Genomic DNA, 13,095 nt, shown 5'->3' on the forward strand with positions numbered 1-13,095 from the left:
TCAGAACCACCCTCCGCACTTTACCGTCTGGTTGGTTTTACGCTTCCTGTTCTTGCAGCCTTGAAAATGAGTACACGACCTTGACTTTTTCTGACTACAGTCTGCACCCCTGGAAGAAAATTCATGAGTCCATTAAGTTGCTTTTGGTAATGAAAACAGTGGATCTTCTTGGAGGTAATAAAACATGTGAGAAACAAGGACATCAAAATGCAGGCTACACTTCACGAACTAGGAAAATTAACCTTTACGTGATCATTATTTCATTACATAAGAATTAACTTATAAATGTTTAATAGTAAATTAAATCATTCAAGCCCATTTCCTTTCCCACAGTCCTCTGCTCATCTCGCCCACAAGCCCTGGGCTCAGCCTCCTCCCTGAGGAAAAGGGGCACTGACCAATCGCACCCCCAGGAAAATACAAGTGGCGAGGCGCCGGGATCTCCGTGACAAGGAAATCAAAGTGGCACCAGGGCGTGGTGCTGAGGCCACCTGCACGACCGGGGGCAACGCGGTGACACAGAGCCGTCGATTTAACAAGCACCTCCCATCGCTGGAAACTACGGGTGGATTTTATTGGTGTCACAACTGTAGACGGGCTAGAAAACCAGACAAGTGCAGTGCTGTGCAGAAGAGTCCCTCCTTACGAAAATAACTTAACGTGCATTGTCACCAGCACAAGCTCAGCTGCTGTGCATGAACTTCCTGGTGACGCTCTGACTGTCCATGAAAGCGGCGTCCATCGAGGCCACCTTAGCTGCCATGAAGGAGTGGACGCAGTGCAGGACGGCTGTCAGGTCCTGAAACTCCAGTTCCTGCAGGAAAGACAGAACACCGTGTGTAGTACGCACACCGGAACGTGCCAGAGCCTGAACTTGTCACCCCCGAGACCGTCACTCAGGTGCACATACACGGAAATCAGAAAGGCAGAGTAGGGGTCAGTCACCCGGACTCAGGTAGCAATAAGCTGAACGTACTGGGTTTTGTGCTGCTCTCCTGACAATTTAGTTCCTGTGCCTTATTTTCTTGTAACTACCTCAGGCTGACACTCCTTTCCTTTCTTTGGCAGCCTAGGGCAGCCACGCTGGGTCGCAAGTCACCTGACCAGCACGGTCCCAATTGGAGACTTCACTAAAGCATGGCCAGGTGGGTGACTGGGTGACGATGGGACAGCAGACCTCATGGCATTTGCAATTTAGTGGCACTAACCACATGCTCTAGCCCTTTAGCACATGTCTGTGCACGTGTGCACATGCGTGCCTGAGTGTGCCTCTCCGTGTGTGCCTGTGTGCCTGTGTGTACACCTGTGTGTGAGGATTCCTACTGCGTGTGCATAAGTGTCGTGCATGCATGTGTGAATGCTTCATAACAAAGACCGTCATTATCTGAACAGCCAACAGCTGTGGTGCTGTGAACAGCTCACACAGGGCAGGGGACAGAGGAGTGACTCGGGTTCAGCCTCATCACCCTGCCAACAGGGAAAATAAGAAACGATGCTCAAGGGTAAGTTTCCTCAGAGATTGCAGTGCCCCCACCAAGGAAGAAACAAAAAATACTCAAACAAACTCCTGGATCCCTAATTCCCATTGAAAGACCCCAAATGCTACTGAAAAGCAAACACAAGCCACAAACTGATATCATTCTTCTTCCTGAAAATTCCCCACATACGTCCTCGCGTCGCACCAACAAGCAGGTCAGCGATGGCCCCACAGCTGAGGCAGAAGTCAGACAAACTGTTGTAAGGCTGTGCTACGAGGGGGGTATGACCTGAACGTCCACGTGTTCTGTGGCGACTTGGGATTCACCGTCCCGCCCAGGAGAAGGGAGCTTTAAATGCATTATTCTGATGTTTTCTTCAACTTTGATATAACAAAACTCCAAAATAACAAAGTACAACAAAATTCTTTTCAAGGTGACTGCTATTTGATTGGCATCCTAGTAACTAAATTTTTTTCAAAATCCCAGCATAGTTTTTATAAGCTGCTGAGGTGACATCAGAAAGTAAGCTTTTATGTATCATTTTAAAGGAAAACAACACGATCTGATTTGTTCCACAGCCGTGCTTCTTCCAGCACCTCTGAGGAAAGGCTCTCTGACCTTTTCACTGTGGGGCAGGACAAAGGGTGGAGAAAGGGACACAACCCCAGGCGGGAGGGACGGCAGCACGCTGGTGAGGATACCCTGCCCGCCACCTGTCCCTGCCTTTCGAGCCACTTCTCGTAACCCAAGATTTGACACCTCAACAATGACTTCAGACTCCCTTTAAATGTGAAGTCCACTCAATCCCTCTGTTGGAACCGCGAGTACCTGTCTCCCTCTGGAGCTGCCCCTTTTCGGGGATGGCTATGGGACGTGGGGACAACCAGAGTTCTGTGGGTGGCCAGGCAGTCGCATGCTAGGCAGTGGCATGCCGCTTGTGGGACGTTCACCCTAAAGCTGTTACCTCTGCTGCCAGCAGAGAGAGCCCTCGAGAGAATGAATTCATTTCAGAGGGACATCCGCCTGGAGGGACAGAGGCAGAGACTTGTGTGGAGCCGCCCCGAAGCCCAGTCAGCAGAAGCAAAGGAAAGGAGCCCCGTTCTCCATGCCCCGTAAGCTAAGCCCTTCCTGAGCCTTGACAGCAAGCGGCACCTTCAGTTGACTGATTTGATGGACTGTTATTTATTTTGACTTTTTCTAAGTGCTGATGAGCAGAAAGCTCAAAATGTTTAGGTGTGTTGTCCTGTGGGAGCTTAATATTTTGTAAGTAGTTTCCCAAAGAGTCACGACAGCCCTTGGTACTCAAATCCCTCGCTGCCTCGCACCTGGGGGCCACCCAGCGCCTGTGCTGAGCTGTCATTCAAATGGACCCACTGCTTCCACCAACTGAGACCACATTCCGAATCTTTTGTGCACTGTGATTTGTCCCTGGAAAACCATGTAACATTTTAGAAAAAACATGAGGTTCTTGCAAAGTGCCATGTACTTAATTCAATTTATGGATATGCCTGCAAGCAATAATTACTGAGCTTGCAAAAAAGAGCATAATGTCCACATCATTTACATATGCAAATTGGAAACTGCTTTTCAAGTTCCCCAAAGACGCATCCAATAGCAGCACAACGTGCCCTGAGGTAAGGAGAGTGTGCAGCATGGACCACGAGTCTAAACTCAGTGTCAGTTACCTCTGATCGTACACATTGAAGTCACACAGCCAAACCTCTGAAGACACTGACAGAACCGCGGGAAAGCACATCTTTAAATCCCACAAAGGGTCCTAGTCGGCAGTGAGGCGAGTCCAAGATAAAGCTTCCACCCCACCTTTCCCTAGGACCTGGGTAAGCAGGCACCCTGTGAACGTTTCCCAGGACACCGCTCTGCCGATTTCCTAACCTCAATTTACCAGCAAAGCTATGCTGAGTTACGACTTCGCCACTTGAGCCAGCCAAGAACAGATGTTGACATTCTGTTGGAGCTCAGGGAGGGCTCATGTTGAATTCTAAGACTGCACATCCCTCCAATAGTAAAGGGACTGGAAAATTATATTAAATGTGATGCTATCATAGAGCAGTACTTCCCCAAACAATCGGACCGTATTAAGTGTGATATTAGGAAAGGAGCTTTGGTCCAAATGGGTTTGGAGAGAAAGTCAGTTTGGGAGACCTAAATAGCTTTAGTTGTTTCGGATACTGGGTGACCGTCCTGTCTCTGCAACAGTAATGCTTTGTTTCTCAGGCTGATTGACTGTCTAAAGACAGGACATCTCTGAGGACCACTTAGGAAATTCTGCAACCGACTAAAGAACATGACTTACACATTCATGGGGTGAATTGTTACAGAGAAACTCCTCATTACAGGTGGAGAGTGGGGCACATTATAATGCCACCATAGAATCTCAGTCTGCCACCACTGAAAAGAAATCATGCAGCACCGTTACAAAGTTTTATGCTGGTCTCCAAGAGGGGATGATGGAATCGGGGGTCCAATGTCTGAGGCTTGGTGGAAAACACAGAAAAGAGCCGAGCCCTTGACCGAAGGACTCAGTTTACCCACGCAGGGCAACTTTGAGGAATGACGAGGGCAGAGCAGACTGAGGTGATAGATATGATCCTTGTGGTGGGACAGTGTGGGGGGACCTGACCTTGGATTTGTCCCCAAGGCCAGCCACCTGGTGACTGTAAGCTCCAACGGGACCAATTCTCTAAACACCACAGAGGGTGACAGGATTTTTCTGCAAAACCATGTCTCATATGCTACGTGGACCCCCATGCTCTTTATTTCAGAGGCTCTTCTTTGCAGATATTAAACCAAAATCACCCACTCCATCCCCAAGAGAAGGTCCCTCATCCTCATATCGCCCTGTGTCTGGTGACATACAAGTGATCAATGTGTGCTTACTGCTTTGTGTGTGAAGTGACGGAAACAAAATCACATAGGGACAGAATTCTATTATCAAGTAAAGGAAAAAACTCACTACATTTGCCTCTGTTATTATAACAGTTATGCCAATATAATGCATTTAAATATAGAGAAAGCAATGGGCTTCTCCTTCCTGTGCAGCAGGTACCCAGAGCCCTCTGGGAATAAAGACTGTAGCCTGACCCCCACCCCTGTGGTACTATGAGCATGGTGGTACACGAGCATGGGGGTGCATGAGCATGGGGTACACAAACATGGGGTGCACAAACATGGGGTACACGAGCATGGGGGTGCGCGAGCACGGGGGTGCATGAGCATGGTCTGGTGATGTGGACACACCAGGAACTTCTCCAGAACAGGATGGGCTGCTAGCCCATGGTCCAGGCTCCATACAAGAGCCAGGGAATTTGAGAGGGACAATGTTTTGCAACACAGTGTGTGGATGGGCCAATTGAAAAGTGGGCACTTTTCAAAAGATGACACATACATGTCCAACAGGTGTGCTAAAAATTGCTCAGCATCACTAACCATCTGGGAAATGAGGTGCCACCTCACACCTGCTAGGATGGCCTTGTTCAAAGTTAAAAACAAAACAAAACAGCAAAACCATATAAAACAACAAGTGTTAGTGAGGATGTGGAGAAGCTGGAACCCTCCTGCACAGTTGGTGGGAGGGAAAAATGTGCAGCCACTATGGACACAGGAAAGAGGTTCCTCGAAATGTTAAAAATACAACCACCACATGAGCCAGCAATTCCATTCCTGGGTATTTGTCCAAAGAGTTGACAGCTGGGACTTAAAGAGACACCTGTACTCGATGTTCAGAGCAGCACAGTTACAGTGGCCAACAGGCAGAAACCACCCGGTGTCCACCGACTAACGATTGGGTAAGAAGATGTGGTCCAGCCACACAATGGAGTATTCAGCCTTCAAAAAAGGAGATTCTGACACAGGCGACAATAGGCGTGAACCTTGGGACATTGTACTAAGAGAAATAAGCCAGTCACACACACAAACCCTGTGTGACCCTGTGAGGTCCCCCGAGTCATCTAATTCACAGAGAAAGGAAGTAAATAGATGGTGGGTACCGGGGGTGGGGAGGGGATGGAGAGTGAGTGTTTAGTGGGTGCAGTTTCAGTTTGGGAAGATGGAAAGTTCTGGAGACTAGTTGCATAACAGTGCAAATGCACTTAACTCTATTGAACTGTACACTTAAAAATCGGTTAAAAGAATAGACCTCATATGATTTATCACAGTGAAAAAAAAAAGATTTCTGAGTCATGGAAAGATGAAATGAGCTCCCAGGCCACAGTGGTGGTATGTACGACACTAACATCGTGCAAAGAAAATGAAAACTATTTGGTGTGAGTCTGTGTGGTCACTGGGCAGGCGGCTGCCCGCACGCGCCTTCTTCCCCTCATGACCACTCACGAGGCAGGACGGTCCCTGATTCATGATGACAAACAGGCCTGCTGAAGCCCGAGTCACACTGCCACTGTGGGTGAAGGAAGACTATCAGGGTCTGTCTGACCCTGACGCCCACGACCTTTCTGCTCAGCCATGTTTGCCGACCCTCACAATATATGGTTAGAAACTGCCTGAACGTTCCAAAGTGTTCTTGCATGCACTGTCCCAGTCAATCACATTTCCAACAGGCAACACTGTTCTTGTGGAAAGACCAGGAAGCTGAGGGTCAGGAGCGCAGTGGCTGCAGCGTATCCACTGACTGCCAGGCCCATGTCCCTCTGTTTACCACTGAACTGTCACCCAGTTACTTTCCTCTGAGCACATTTGTCCTAATGACCTAGATTTTCATAACGCCTTTTAATATTTCATGTTGGCTGAAATAATGATTTTAAATATAGTCTACAGCTTGGCACAATTATCCATCCACTTTGAGTGTTTTAATATTTCTGACTTTTCCTTAATGAGGTAAAACTTTTAGGAAGCCATAGGACCTACAATGGGCTTGCCAGAACAGAGATAATGAGGGCACTGAAATGTGAGAAAACATTTCTTCCTTCACAATCTTTACTGCACTATCTATCACAAGGGCGACACTTTCAATCAACACAAGAGTTAATATCACCTGCCTGTCCTCAGTAAATCTCCTCCAGTAGAAATCACATTTCTTTACTGAACTGTCCATATTTCCATCTCAGTGCGCAAATTGCCAGACTTGTCAAAAAATGCCTGTACAATGCCCACACATTGACTGACACCCTTTTGATGAACAGTAGCCATCCCGGGTTTCCAGTTTTCCCCAATTGTCACCTGACGACCTTATTGAGGGGGAAATTTAAAGTCTATGGCCATTAGGCAGAAGAGTTTCCACTCAGCCATACAATTCAAATGCAGACTGTATTTCAAAGCGAGCCTCACCGCGTCCTATCCCAGTGAATTCCTCACCCCAGTGAATTCCTCACAGAGGATGTACTTGAACTAGACGGCTGCTGAATAAATGAATGACCGTCTAGAAATGATGCTTTGTAATTGCCCTTAAAGAAGGTTGAGACCATGTATGACAGAATATGCTACCTCAAGAAAAAACTAGGCCCCAGAAATCAACTTACCACGTATGGCTCTGCAGGGACTCCGATCGGCCTGACCGCCTTCTGAACTTTATAATTTAATGGTTAATACCTCTGGCTATTGCGGTTCAGACCTTGGTCTCCCATTTAATATTCACACCACAGTCAGTTTCAAGCAATGGTTTCCAACAGTTTAACATCTGCTGGCAAAATTCCTGTGATTTGCTTGTGGCTCGCAGGAGGCGTGGCCCCACGCAGCTCAGGACTGAGGGTTGTGGTGGCTTCTCTCCCACCTTAGCTGGCACCACTGTCAAGCGTGATTGAGAGCTGCTTCCATCGGTGCCCAGCCAGCGACAGGCCTCTTCACCAAGTTATCTGTGTCACCGTGACAACGTGTCCCAGCCTCAAAGATAAAAAGTAAAATAAAACACTCACCATGAAGCGACAAATCCCGTTCTCCGGGTGAGGGAGTGGAGGTGTCAGAGTTTTAAGTCACTTCTGCAAGGTGACCAGGCCGATTAGTCACAAACTGGCACCTGAAGTCCAGGACTGAGCCCTTGGTCCAGTGGGTGGGCGCTGTTTCACTTACTGAAGACTACAGGACTCGCCCACAGCGTCACCATGTCACAAAGACGTCCCAGAAGAAACGCGGTTGCACCAGGTTTCACGTGGGGCTGTCCCAGAGCATGAGCAGCTCCTGGAAGCTTCTTGCAAACGCAGATTCTCAGGCTCTGCCTCCCCTACTGAGCGGAAGTGGGTCCTCACCTGGTGAGCTGTGTGCGCGTAATGACAGAGGCCATCTGGGGGCGCAGATGTGTACTCTGCCCTTGTCATGGGCTCAAGGCAGGGCCTGCCCGACGCACAGAAAGGTTACGGGGACAGAACTGAGTGGAGCGTGGTTCTGAATGCACCAGCCTCGGCAGTAACTGGCCTGTTACCGTTGGCGGGGGTAGGGCTGGCCGGCGGGCGCTGAGCTCTGAGGGCCGGCTGTGTCCTGGGGTGTGGTGAGGGGCTGTGTGGTCCAATGCTGCCCTCGACCCCGTCGCCAGGTGGGAGGTGAGCAGGGACCGGGCAGTCACATCTGCGTGAAGAAGATGACCTCTGCCATTACGCGGAAGGGGAGGACTGGGGGCAGGAAACTCCTCACAGGGAACCACCGAGAACGGAGCCTGAGCCAGGGACCAAGCGACGGGTGCGTTCCAGAGATCCTGGTGGGTCACTGGGCAGAGCACGAAGCACCGAGAGGGGCAATTTGTGGCTGGAAGCTGGAGTTTCTGTGAGGCACATGCCGTCCCGGGGGTGGCAGGAGCACAGCAGGGAAGAGACGAGCAGCTGACCCTCCCGTCCCCTTGGAATTGACCTGGGTCACCTGCTCCCTTCCTTCTGTCTGGTTCAAAGGGCCACCTGCCTGCACAGAAGTGTGGTTGGCATGGCACCATTGCGCTGCCTCTGTAAACACCTCCTGGATGCCCACTGCTCTGCACCCTGAGGGCTGCTCGGTTGTTCTCTGGCTCCCATTTTAAACTGCCTTTTCCTCCTCGGCAAATAACAGCACAATAACTTCATAGGTTTTATTTACAGGAAAGCTCAGCGTTACCATCTCACCAGGACTCTCAAAACATCTGACTTTTCCCAAGGGCTGAGTGTGTCACTTTCACCAGCTTCCTTCCCCTGAGACCTGTTTTTGGGAGATGAATGTCCACTGCCTGAGACTTGTTTCCATGAAGTGTCGCCCCCCCCCCAAGTAACCCCGATGCACACAGGTGCCACGAGTGTCACCGGCCTGCTTTTCTCTGCTCACGTAAACCTTTTACTCAAAGTCTCCAAGTTCTGACAAAGATAAATCACTCCTACACTTATTTCATAAACAAAATCAATTCTCAAAGAAACAGCACAGAATTTTACTCATGCTGAAATGATTTTAGAAAGTAGAATAAATATGTCAGGATCCTGGGAAAGACGTTTTCAGGTTACTGTGACGAGCTAGTAACTAACAAAAGCCCATACCAGGCGTTGGTTCTTGTCAGTCGTCTATCGGCCACCTAAATGCCACATCTGTCTGCAGGGCCCCGGCTCTTCCTGGCGATGACAGCTGAACAGGTCGCTTCACTGTCTTTTCAGGGACCTGTGGGCGGTTGTCCTCCTAGTTTCTCACTTAGGACCCGGCAGCGGTCAGTTCCACGGCCCCCTTTGTCACAGTTCACCTTGCTTCCATCTTCCCGTGAGTCCTGAGAGCTGGAATGTCACAGGCTGGTGCTTCAGACATACACATGTCGGGGCTTGTCCCCGACCAGCAGCTGCCACGTGACCTTTCACGGTGTGTGTGCCGTTGGCACAGCCCGCCAAATGGGCAGGAAGGACACGGAGACGCTGACACGGCTGACAACAAAGGCAGTGGGCTGTCTGCATGCTTTGTTCAGGATGCAGAGTGACTGTCTCCGAAATGCTGCTGGTATGCACAGCCAGGCCACCGTGCTCCACAGTAACCGACATCCAGCCTTACTCACGCACTGACGCTCTCACTCATTGTTTCAAAAGTTTTTGAAATGAACACTTTGCCAAAACGTCAATAACTGATGCCTCTACATGTAAATTCTCATCTCCTTCCTGACAGAAGCTCCTTCGGCCCTCTTCCTGTGAAGTCTCCTCTTGTGCCCAGTTTCGGGGAATTGCCAGCTAGAAAACCACACTTCACACCGAGGATGAAGGAAGATGCCCCTCCCACACCCTCAGGCACAGAGATGTCTGATGCCATCTGGTCATTTAAATGGGACACCTTTTTCTTCTTTATAAAATTTTAATAAAAAAATAAATTTTAAATGGACACCGTGATTTATTACCCAAAACAAGGCTTAGACTCATTATTTTAGAAACACATCCTTTCCCAGCGCCGGTGAGGCCTGGAACTGGGCAGCTGTGACTGAGACGTGGCCAGCGGCTGAGTGGGCACGTGGCTGAGTGCGGCGCACCCTCTGTCACTCACCAACACCGTGTCCAGATGGACCACGTGGCTTAGGTTGGTGACATTTCCCTTATTATTCCCGTCCCCACGCCGGGTTCTGGGCAGGATGGTGACTGACTTTGAGTTGGTGGTGTGAGTCCCTGGGACCACGTAGCCTCTGTGGCCTGGCCGGTCACCTGGTCTGCCCGCCCCTCAGCCTGGCAGTGCCTCCGCCCTCCGCCACCCTCCCTCCCCTCCAGGGCAGTTCACCTGCGTGTGGACAACACCAGGCCGCATGGTCTGTCACCAGGCCCGCCGAGGAGCACGGAGGACACGCACGCGCCCTCCTCACTGAGAAAACATCTCCGGCTTCTGGGCTTCCCTGTGCTCCGCAGGGCCACGGCCTCACACGAGGACTCGTCCCCTCCTCACATGAGGCCGGGTTCTTCAGACTCCGCCAGCCAGAGCGTGGGGGCCTGGCTTGTGCTATCCACTGGCCTGTGCCTTTCGCAGAACGGGGAGCACAGGAGACCGCCGTCGGTATGGACTCTGGGCTCGATTTCACTCCACACTTAATTCTGGGACCGGAAGTCAGTCACTTAGGCCAGTCCCTGCAGGTGATGACAGCCTCTCCCAGGGCTGCTGTCACGTGATGCCACGTGATGCCCTGTGCACGGGAGGCCCTGCACAGCTCCTGCCCCACAACAGGCACATCACGCATGTCAGCAATGGCTTCACCAGTAACACAGCTGGTGACACAGCCCGACACACAATTTAAGGTGCTTTCCGCTGAAATACGTATAGATCAACTCTTTCATTAAAAAGCTCTGATAGGTATTATTATGACTGGTGGTTTTTTATGTCAAAAGAGGCATATTTGTGTCTATTTCCTTGGCAACATCTTTGAGTTGAAATACTGTATTTTAATTATAAATCCAACATTATTTTGATGTCCAAAATATAAGGTCTAACAGAGATGGTCCCTTCAAAATAAAAATAAAAGCCAGTAAAACAAAGTTATGAGAATGCGACTTGGCTGATGGGTGACAATAATGTAAGTGAAAGCCATGAAACAGACATGCCTTTCTTGGCCCCCCAGCCATGAGCTCACGGCCTTGTCTCTCTTACGAGGTGGAAGTTAAGGGAGGAGCAGCTGTCCAGGGGGCATTCACACACGCACACGGGAACCTGCCCCTCAGAGCACTTTGCAAACTAATGTCTGAAGTAAGCCGACTGCCATGGCGGTAGGAGAGCCCCAAGCTGCCGGGGCGCCCTGGCAGGAATGGAGCGTGCGACGCGGTTTCTCAGTGCTCTGTGAGCACCAAAGCGCATCTCTCATGTGTGCCCGGATATCTTACCGCCACCCTAGGACACGGAGCCTGCCGACCAGGCTCCAGGCTAGTTACAGTTTGTCTTAAAGCCTGAGTAGCTGAACATAAAGCAACTAGAGCTTCTCCTCAACTTACACTGGCCTCGCAGACCGGCCGTTGTTTGAAAGCACCGACACCTTTCCCTCCTGTGAACGCCCAGGCCCAGTGGTCAGATGGGAGGATAGCGCAGGCCCTGTCCTCTGGCCACGTGGGTCCCACACCCCAGGCTGCCCTGAGAGCCACGGTCCAGACACCCCAGACGCCTCAGGCAGCCCCTGGCCATCTGTGCCGATGCGCAGAGAACCAGCGGCCACACTTAGGAGCCCCCCCCCCCCGCAGAGGCCCCTTAAACAGACCGTCACGTCCACAGCGCTTCAGGCTCCGGGGAACTGGGCCCCCGTGGCACATCCACGTTGAGTCTGTATCATCCGCCTAATTTACAGAAACAACATACAGCCAACTAAGCAGGACAGCAAGGGAGTGAGTCATTCATTTTGTAAAGCTTGTCTTCACTACCCTTTTTTAAAGGAGAAACGGGAAAAAAAGAAAAACAGATGGTTCATTTAAAAAATTCTGCAACCCCAAATCTCCAGCCATGGGAGCCATTGAGGAATCATCCCAAATCCCTGAAGTGTACGTGATGGGTCCTAAGAAGAAACGTTCCACTCTGGTGCGCCAGGCGCCAGCGTCCTCCCAGGGTTCCAGGAGAGACGCCAGCTTTCTCATTACGACTAATTACTAATGCTGTACTGTGGGTATCAGCCCAGAAAGATGGGCAATAACTATTAAAAACTGTTCCATGGTGATGACTCATTACCCGGAAAATCAAGCAACAGGAATACAGCTTTCTCTGCAGCTCCCGGTTAACTGATGCATTGTGGCAACACAAGGCTCCGGTTACCGCCAAAATCCCCATGCTGCATACACTAAGTATGTGCAAAGCTCTGGTTCTTGCTCAGAATTCACACCCAAGGGTCTTGTTTAAGTCGAACGTCCACACAAAGAGCTGTCATGGGGTCTGCACCCCCCAGCTGGCATCCCCAACTTTCTTCTGTCTCATAAGCTGTAACAAATGCAGACATCAGCTTAAAGGGAGTTTGTTTGAGTGACCACTGCCAGCCGGGTGTGGCCTATTTGAGGCTCTTTCAGGGTTGTTTCCTGCTCTGTGGGCGATGTGGAAAATTATTTTCACCTCATTTGTGTCCTCAGCTGCACAGACCCTGTGCCGGGCCTTGGCAGGGCCAAGCGACATGCCTACCTGTCCTACTCTATCTGCAGTTACCTACGACCTCTGCCTCTCTCTGCCCTCTGCCTCCCCAGCCCATGGCCTCATGGGGAGGCAGGGACACTGGGACCAGGCGAAGGGCGCTGGGTTTGCTGGGAGATACTTTTGTGTCTCACATTCATTCCTGTGTGTAGTTATTGTACTTGCCTTTTGGGGGGGGGGCCTATTAAATACCCCTGAAGACTGTTTGAGCTTCACTGCTCTGGGTCCCATGTCCATCCTTGTCACTTCTACTACTTTCTAGGGTTCTATCTCTTTCTTAAACTGAAAATGGAAACTGATGCCGTGTAAACAGAGTGCCATGAAGCCACTGAGCCTGTCTGAAACAAACATACATCCTGAGTAAATCCCGTGTATCTCCAACTCTTGGGTTTACACAAGACACTACCTCTGCTCCTGTTAATAACTCAAAACCAGAAGGTGACGGAACGTTAAAAAAATAAATACCTTTAAATCTAAGGAAACACGTGTCCTCTGTCCAAAGGAGAGCCACGTAAGCAGTTGGGTGTTCCCAAAGCATGTGCCCTGGGACAGCAGCTGCTCAGGCAGAAGCAACAGGAACCGCAGCATA

General features: G+C 50.3%; 1 protein-coding gene across 6 annotated transcripts in view; it reads right to left on the bottom strand.

The window, feature by feature from the left end:
- Nucleotides 1-549: 549 nt before the first annotated feature.
- Nucleotides 550-13,095, bottom strand: part of SNTG2 (syntrophin gamma 2) — a 160,402-nt gene continuing 147,856 nt past the window's right edge. For all 6 annotated transcript variants that reach the window (XM_081068248.1, XM_081068251.1, XM_081068249.1 and 3 more), the window contains one exon: nucleotides 550-814. In XM_081068248.1, coding sequence (XP_080924374.1) covers nucleotides 683-814 — 132 coding nt within the window. In that variant the 3' untranslated portion in view covers nucleotides 550-682. The remainder of the gene's footprint in view (nucleotides 815-13,095) is intronic.

The sequence above is a fragment of the Rhinolophus hipposideros genome (genome assembly GCF_964194185.1).
Source record: "Rhinolophus hipposideros genome assembly, chromosome: 12".
Classification (NCBI taxonomy): domain Eukaryota; kingdom Metazoa; phylum Chordata; class Mammalia; order Chiroptera; family Rhinolophidae; genus Rhinolophus; species Rhinolophus hipposideros.